The 9501-nt window shown below is 36.6% G+C and overlaps 1 protein-coding gene across 1 annotated transcript; it reads right to left on the bottom strand.

Annotated features, from left to right (window-relative positions):
- Positions 1 to 4603: 4603 nt before the first annotated feature.
- TCP9 (TCP family transcription factor) lies at positions 4604 to 6396 on the bottom strand. Its single transcript, XM_059601474.2, has one exon. The coding sequence runs from the start codon at positions 6197 to 6199 to the stop codon at positions 5144 to 5146; it is 1056 nt and encodes a 351-aa protein (XP_059457457.2). The 5' UTR covers positions 6200 to 6396; the 3' UTR covers positions 4604 to 5143.
- Between the last annotated feature and the right edge of the window lie 3105 nt (positions 6397 to 9501).

The following is a 9501-nucleotide window of genomic DNA, read 5'->3' as shown; positions in this document are numbered from 1 at the left end:
GCCCTAAGTAATTGGGCAGGGATGTGAGGGGGGGCCTATCACCTATGGCCTATGGGGGTCCTTATTTAGGCAGGAGCCATCCCTCGTACGAGTGCCACAATTTTCTCTATCATCTACTTTTTGGCAAGTAATTGCAGAGAATCCTTACATGAGAAAAAGGGGGTACTACAACTTGTTTGTGTGCTTTGAACATGAATGCTAAAGGAGAGGCTGTAAACAAATTTAAACATAGCATTTTCTCAATTTAAACATAGCATTTTCTCAATCTTTTGGATCGTCTCTATTTCACTTGAAATTAATTAAAATTAAAAGGATTCGCAGATGTAATGATATATATATATATATATATATATGATGAAGGGTGGTACTAGGGAGTCAAACAAATAGATCTAAAAAAATTTTCAAATTGATGTGGCAAGTGTTTTTAAATTAAAAAAAAAAAAAATGCAATTCTCTCTCTTGTCTGTCACTCACGGTCTATCACGTCAATTTAAAAATCTTTTTAAGTTTATTTGTTTGGCTCCTTAGTACTTCTCTATGATGAATACATATTGACAAGTTCTTTAAAATTTTTTAAATGATGTGGTACCATGTATTCTATGAAATGCAACATAACAAAATCTTGACATTTCATTAAATCATCTCAATTTCACTTGAAATAGTTAAAATCTTTATAAAAAAAAAATTAAAAAAAATTAAAACAACTTTAAGGGTCTCATTTGCACAAACACCACTTTTAGAAACCATGATTTTTTTTTTCTTTATATTTTTCCTTTTTCAATGTTTGACCTAAAAAGTTGAAAAGAAAAACAAATATCAAACAAACAAGCAATTTTTTTTTTTTTTTTTTTTTTTTTTGAATAAACAAGCAATTGGATAAGATGCATATGCTGTTGTAATGTGGGCCCGGGCCTATTCCAAATTCTCACCAACTTTTAAGTGGACCCTAGTCCATCAGTGGGCCTTAGCTAGGGACAAATAATGGTGGGCCCCACGGGGGCCACCCAGACCCAGGAAAAGGCTGCAAAAGCGGCCACAAACATAAATATCATTGAATTCAGCGGCTCAGATCATCCCAACCGTCCATTTTATCTTTCAGCCCCGCTTTTTGAAGGGGGTTGGCTGGTCCATCACTAAGCCATGGTGATGGCCCACAAATAGATGGCGTTTTCTTATGGTGGTGTGTTGGGCCCCACGTTCAGATGTAGTGAATGGTGATAAGCGTCTCCCCCATACGTGGCCAGCAGAAAAAGGGTTATGACTTATGAGCTCCACGCGCCACAATGGGTGTCATCAACACTCTCCAATGATGGTTATTTGTACGGTTTCACAGGAAAAAAATGGAGAGGTAAAAATAGATGGTGTATTAGAAAAAACTCTAAATATTAATTTGGACATCTCTTATATATTTGGAGGAAAGATTTTGAGATGGGATTATTTAAAGTAGCGCTGACAATTTTTTAAATAATTTATGAATTTAACATAAAATTAGTGGGTTATGATTGAGGAATATGACTCGATTAATTAAATTAGTCAGAATATGGTTTATTTATATAGTCTTGTACCTATGTCTCGGTAAGACTCGAACCTGATATACGACATAAGGGCTAGCTATTTTTGATATGGCCTGCGACCCTAACATGAATCCAATACAAAATTAATGAGTTAAAGGTTGAAGGTTTGATCAATTTAATCAAGGGAAAATGTATAACAAATCCCTGAGTCAACCCTTCAAAATTTTAATATTCTTAAGTTTTTTTTTTTCGAAAATTTAGTCCCTAAATCAATTAAAATGACAATAAAATCTTTACCGTTAAAATTTTTTAACAGACGTTAAAGAAATTTAAAACGCACCGTTTTACTCTATTAAAATATTATTTTTTTATTAATTTAATTTAAAAAATTAAATCTAAAAAAAAAAAAAAAATTAAATTAAGGGTGGCCAGGGGTGGCTTGCGGCCACTCCCAGGGGGTTTGGGGTGGCCTGCGGGCCACCCCATGGGTGGTTTGGGGTAGCCCGCAGGCCACCCCAAACCCCCTAGGGGTGGCAGCGAGCCACCCTAGGGGGGGTTTGGGGTGGCTTGAGGGCCACCTCAAACCCCCTGGGGCCGCAAGCCACCCCATAGGGGTTGGGTGGTAGCCAGGGTGGCGCTGCCACCCCTAACCACCCTTAATTTAATTTTTTTTTAGATTTAATTTTTTAAATTAAATTAATACAAATTAATATTTTATTAGAGTAAAACGGTGCATTTTGAATTTCTTTAACGTTTGTTAAAAAATTTAAACGGCAATGATTTTATTATCATTTCAATTGACTTAAGGACTAAATTTTCGAAGAAAAAAAACTTAAGGATATTAAAATTTTGAAGGGTTGACTCAGAGATTTATTATACATTTTTCCTTTAATTAAATATGTCAAATTATGACTGATGTATATAGTCTTATACACGCATAATGCATAAAAAAATAATAATAATAATAAAGAAAGTTTATTTTGCTAAGGAGATGCACTCTCAAAAGTTCTCTAAATACCTAGATGTTGTCATATGGAAAAAGTTCCCTTTCATCTAAAATCCTATAATTTATCACCTAACCTTGCTTAGAAAAATTCTTTAATCTAAACTTTTCAAACAATTAAGAAAAGATTGTTTTACCCATAATTTTATTTTCTGGATAGCTCTCCTCCCTTCTCTTTCCTAATTAAAGTCCTTAAAACTTTACCAATTGCTAGACTTTCCAAAATTGAAATTTCTGAATATCCCTTGGTTTTCAGTGTCTTTTAGGGTTAAGTACCTTATTAGTACTTGGTTTTTAACGACTTTATTTTCTCACTTAGGTTTAAATTTATATTAGATATAGTACATTTGTTATCGATAAAGGCGGGGTTAATACCTTAGTCAACATTCTGTCAATGAAACTAATGTATCGCCAAGTTAGCCCAATCAACACAAGTATCATATGTCCCAATAAATTTAAAAAAAAAAAAAAAAATGAAATTTTTTGGAGGAAAAAATGTAAAATTAGTCCATATGGTTTACTTGATTTTACAATTAGCTTTCTATGATATCAAAATGAATTAAAGGTCTTTGAGGTATGCCAAAGAAATAATTTATTCCTTATAGTCAAATTATGTTCACTAATTTAACATATTTTATTAGTATGATACTGACTTAAATATGACAAATGTCACAATTTTATTGGCTTTGACGTTATCAAAATCTGTTAAGTGAGTGAACGAAATTTGGCTTAAGGATTAAGATATTTTTTTTGGCATACCTCAGGGACCTCTAAATTTATTTTGATACCACATATAGTTAATTGCAAATCTGATAAACCATAAGAATTGATTTTGCATTTTTCATTCTTTTTTTTAATGAATAAAAAATTGAAATAATTAAAAAAAAAAAAAAAACTTAAAAAAAAAAAATAAATTGAGGGTCGGCTTTTGTGCCCAATGAGGGTTGCTAGCCACCCCCATTTTTGGCCAATGGGGGTGGCCGTCCACCCCCAACTTGCAAAATGGGAGGTGGTCGAAACCACCCCCAACAACGTTGGGGTGACTCGGCCACCACCGTTTGGCCTAGAGTGGTTTTGGCTGCCCGGTTTGGGGGTGACCGAACCACCCCCATTCGGCCACCCATAAGGGTAACCCTCAAATTTGTTTTGAGGATTTAAGCCTTTTAGGAGTGGGCAAAACAACCCCATGGGATGGTCCGGCAACCATTATATGATCGGTTTGGGGTGGCCAAAACTACCTTATAGGGTGATTCAGTCACACCTAAAAGGCTTAAACCCTAAAAAAAAAAAAAATTGAGGATTGCCCTTAAAGTGGTTGAACCACCCCAAAGGCCTCCACACTCTCTTACTTATTCTCTATTTTATGGTCTAATTTTTTAAAAATATTAATTCTCATTTTTTTTTATTATATTCTTGTCGACACTCATATTTTAAAACATTAATTTTTTCTAACAATCATATTCTAGTTTATTTTTTATTTTTAGCTGAAGATAAATCAATAAGTTTGACTTATCCTGTGAAACAATCTACATATTCACATATGCTGCCAAATTGTTCACATTTCATGACAGTGATGAAGAAGAGAAATGATAAATGTTTTGGGTGAAGAGGTGGAACCAAAAAGTTACTGTGGAGAATCATTATTTTATTTATTATTTATTTTTTTAACATATTTGCCCAAAAAAATAAAAATTAATCAAGAAATATAAATCAAACTGGCAATCTGTGTTTCATAAACCGTTATTCTCAACCGATTAAACAATCTTTAAAAACTATTATTTTTATTTATTTAATGTACGCTTCATAAAGCGTTATCTTTAACCGATTAAACTATCTTTAAAAGCTATTATTTTTATTTATTTAATGTGCTACAGTAAATAACAACGCCAAATTTGTTGTCGATTAAAAACCCATCATATCCGCTAAGTTTAGCTATACTGTTAAAATTGCTGGCCAATGGAATATATGGGGTTAGTGAATTAGTCGATTTTTTTTTTTTTTTTTTTTTTTATCACCCACATTAATTAGTAATCAGAGCATATAACATAAGTATGATCCCTTATAAAAGCGTGACAAAATTAATATAAAAAAGTATCCCAAAGCCTAAGAAGTAAGAACGCTCCGGATCTAATTTTACTCTTTTCTCTAAAAATTTAAAATTAAATCTAAACCGTTAAAAAAAAACATATACAAAAATGCAAAACCAGAACCCATCTTAACCCTTGAGATCAGGCGCATTTGATTCCTTCTCTTTCTCTCTTGCAGGCCAATCAGTTGGACCCCCACCATAAAAGACCCCACGTGATCCAGAGGAAAAAAAAGAAGAAAAAAAGGAGCTCTATGTTCCACGGACACGTGGCCATCTCCATCGACCCAGCAAACCCAGCGGTAGGGACCGAAGGCCGCATTGGGAAAGGTGGCATTGGGGCCCGCGCCCACCATCACATGACTAAAATACATGAGGTGGCCCCATCGCACGGTCCACGGAGCAGCAACCACCTCTTTTTCTCTTTGCTTTTGCCGAGTCTTTGTTTGACCCCACCGGCACACCTGGTCCCCACGCCTCACGCGCGCACGTGCGACTCCATGAACGCCCCGGAAAACTATCCAGAAAGCGCTTCTGTTTTCACTGCTTCGAAGAGCGAGACATTAACTGGAGCTCCTGTTTGTCGTAAATCTCAAGCGAAAAGTCCCTCAGCATCTGAGTGGTGGTAGCAGCACTAGTGCTAGTTGTAATAGTAGCAGCGGCGCTTGAGGAGGAAGCCGCGGAGCAGCTGGGTTGGATTTGAACAGGTGTCGCTATGTTCGCCATGGACGACACGAACGACGATATGGGTCTCGCTGAAATGTTTATCAGAGGCGTGGTGGAAGCTGGGAATGTGAATATGTGAGGTGGGGTCGAAGGTCCGGCAATGGAGGCCATCGTCGGCGGGACCATGATGAACGTGCCGGGAACGACGGCGTTCGAGGATATAGCCCACACGGGTACCAGCCCTTGAGGTACTACTGCCTGTGCTGCTTGTTGTTGCGTCGTGGTGGTGGCGGTGGTTATTGGGGCGAGCCCCGCGGAGACCGAAACGCCGTCGTTTATGTCTATGTACTCGCTGTTGGCTGGTCGTTTGCGTTTCTTCTTAACGGGTGTGTCGCTGTCGGGAGCGGAGGTGGTGGGGATTTTGAGGGTCCCATTGACGGACATGGCGATGGCGGGGACGGTTCCGGTGCCGGTGGCGGCGATGATGGCTGGCTCGGCGTGTTCGAGGAGCCACCGGATGGTCTCCCCGTCGGACTTGTGGCCCAGTTCCCGGGTCAGCTGGAAGATCCGGGCCGCGCAGGTGGCGGGCATTCGGATCCTCCGCCCGCGACCCTCCACTTTCGTGTGACGGTCCTTCGTCGACGTTCTCTTCGGCAGCGCAACCGCCTTTCTGTCCATCTGCATCGGAATCCCCGCCGGCACGTGCACCGCCACCATCGCACGTGACATTTCCTCCGTGTCCGGCTCTTCTTTCGGCGCAAAATTCGCCGCCGCCTCCACCGGTGGGGACGGTATGGATTCGGTGGTTATGGCGGGTCCCTCTTTGCTGTGGCGGCTACTCAGTTCCGCTTCTTGCCCACCCTTGATTCTGAGATCAAGACTTCTTCTGGCCTCATCTTCTTCGAGCTCTCGTTTCTGAATCGCAGCCATCTTTGCTCTTCCGAGAGAAGTACTAACTACCCAGTAAAGAACAAACACAACCCAGAAAGAATTACACGCAAATTTCCACGAAAATCGAATGTTTCCTCACAAATCGATGGAATTGTGGCTCGGTATCTGTTTCTCTTCTTCGCTCACGCGTTAGCTAGTGGCGAGGAAGGGAAAAGGAGAGAGAGAGACAGAGAGAGCTGAAGCTATTCTCTAACAAGTTGTTAGAGAGAACCGAACCCACTATATATAGATGGATAATATTTGGCCTAGTGTGTCGATGGGGCTAATCTACGGTTATCCGCTCATCGTACAATTGGCTGGGCCCACTCTGCGGGGCAACGTGGAGGCTCCCTCTTCGCACGATCCATCTGTTGGGTTTGGGTCAACGGTGGTGAGGAGTCCAATAAGCCAGTTAAATAAATTCTGCTTTCTTTGCATGGTGTCATCATGAGATGGGTTTGCGAATCGGGAAAGATAAATACACAACTTTTGCTCTAAAATAATTGAGGAGAAAGCAATTATTTTATTTTAAATAACCCAACAATATATTTATTATAGGGAAAAATTCATATACTCCCCTCAAATTACTACCAAATTGACAATGTTTCCCCTAAACTTTTAATTGTGACAATTTTCTCCATAAACTATCAAAAATTGCCAATATTCCTCCAATGACGAAATTACCCTTAGTAAAATAAAAACAAAAAATACTAAAACTTCTAGATAAACCTAAAACTAAAATAAATAAATAAATTCAAAAGGTGGCAAATTTAAAATTAAAAAAAAAAAAATCCATTGTATAAGAAAAAAATTAATTAATTTTTTTTGTTATGATTTTTATTTTATTTTATTATTTTTTATAACTTTTTAGAATAAAAATTTCTGTTTTAAAAAAAATTAACAATTTTCGTTTAAGAAAATAAAAATTTCCGTTTCTTTTAATTAAAAATTTCTGTTTTAAGAAAAAATCGTTTTAAAAAAATTGTTTTGTAAAAAAAATTCATTTTAAAAAAAAATAAATAAAAAATTTTCGTTTAAAAAATAATAATAATAATAATTTTTTTTTTTAAAAAAAAATCTTTCTTTTAAATTAAAATTTTCGTTTTTTAAAAAAAAAATTTAAAATTTATTTATTTTATTTATTTTTTGAATTTATAGGGGTATTTTTGTCTTATTGCGAAATACATAGGGGCATTTTTATCTTTTTGCTAGCCTTAAGGGGGACATTGACAATGTTTTGGTAGTTTGGAAGGGATATTGTCACAGTTAAAAATTTAGGAGATACATTGTCAATTGGGTGGTAGTTTAAAGAAGGTATATAGACTTTACCCTTTATTATATGATAATGAATAGACTATTTCATCTATAAAATTTAATTATATGTTCATTTTTATTTCAAATAATATTTGAGATTTTCCCAACTTTTGTGAAACTGATTTTCTTATTTTAAGCATAAAAGGGTTATGCTTTTTTGCTAATGCTGCAATTTCCAATCTTCCTTTGTTAGATTCCCATCATTGTCCAATTGTCTTTGCATTTGGGTGGGAGATCTATAAGAATCTTCCAAAATCCTTTCAAGTTTGAGGTTTCTTGGACCATAGATTCTACAAGTCATTAAGTAATTGCACAAGCTTGGAATTTGAACCATTTTGATTACATACAAACTCGAATCAGACAAATCATCTCACGTCTTTAAGGGGTAGTTCAATTAATTATGAACTACGCTTAATGAAACAGAGGTCACTAGCTCAAATTTCCCATCACTTTTCCCTTGTCTTGACATGTCAAAGGAAAAAAAAAAAACAAATCATCCCACTTTTAGAATGAATTAACTCTTTATTACAAATGAAATCTTTCTATTTCTAAGCAAACTTATGACTTATTTTATTATAAAATTAAAATCCGTTAAATCTACTATTAAAATTAAAATTAAAATTAATTCTCTCCCTATTACTAAAGTGGGCCATTACATTTATGTCGTCCCTTGCTGTGGCTCCAAACACCTTTCCCTCATGCTTGTTCTCACTTTATGCGACGCACAGAAGAATCCAATCAGTGCATAAATCAGATTTATTAAGTTGACTTTGTTGTATTGTACCAACATATATGGATTCTTTTGGAAAATAAATGTATTGTAAATTTCCTCATAAGGAAAAATTGTTTCAAAAGTATTTGAATTTTTAATTTTCATAATTAAAAATCTGTCTTGTAATAATAATAATAAGAAAAAATAGTTATCATTTTCGTACTTAGGTTTTCACCTTTTATTTATTTATTTTTTATTTTTTTCGGTAGGTTTTAATTCGTATCACAGATGCCAAATGATACATGCATTATGGGTAAATATCAATTTAATATATCTGTCACTATTTTATCAACCAAATTAACAGACTGTCATGGGGTGGTTTCGACCACTCTCCGCGGCTCGTCTAGGAGTGGTCGACCACCTCCAATGACCAAAAAAAGATGTGGCTAAAACCCTAAACCCTAAAAGAAAAAAAAATAATAAATAAAGTACAGGTCCACAGCAAAAACATGTTTCAGTTGTCTTTTATTTATTTATTTTTGTTGGAGTTTTTTTTTTTTTTTTTAATATATTACGGCTCAATGCTAACTTACAACGTACGGATGCTAACATGCGCCGGTGGAAGAGACATTGAGACCCACCACAACAAATACCCCATCTTGGGGACTGCGCTTGGTTGCGTACGGCAACAGTAACTAGGGGAGGGGCCGAAGCCCATCTGTCGATCTGACGGTTGAAGATTGAAGGCTTCTCCGGTGGGCCCCCATCTTGGGCCAGATTCTCCGGCGGTGGGCCCATGGATGCACTTGTGGTGTGGACCAGGCGAAGTGGTAGGATGGAACCCACCATTAGGCCACGATGGGTGTGGGGCCAAGACCCACTTGCGGAAAGTGGTCCATGTTTTAGTTTCTGTGGATGGGGACTCCATATATACTGTCTGCTTCGGACCCCACCACATGTTTTTACATTTTCCACAATGCAACGCAAGCTTTTGTCTACCACCTCTCACTAATAGTCATTTGACACGTGGATTTAACTTTTTAAACTCTGGTGGAGCTATTCCACCAGATTTTATATTGCAAATTAACCATTTTATCTTATTGTAGGATTAAAAGTTCCTATACACTACTGGACAGAAAATATCAAACTTGCCCGTGGGCCAAGAAACAGCCCCGGCCCAAAGGATTACAAGCACACACAGATTGGAAAAAAATAAAAACCCTTCAATAGGGTTGTTTTTTTTTTTTTTTTTTTTTTTTTTTCAGATTCTTATTTT

This window comes from Corylus avellana, chromosome 6 (assembly GCF_965113065.1).
Source record: "Corylus avellana chromosome 6, dhCorAvel1.hap1.2, whole genome shotgun sequence".
Lineage (NCBI taxonomy): Eukaryota > Viridiplantae > Streptophyta > Magnoliopsida > Fagales > Betulaceae > Corylus > Corylus avellana.
This window is presented reverse-complemented; position numbering and strand designations above follow the sequence as displayed.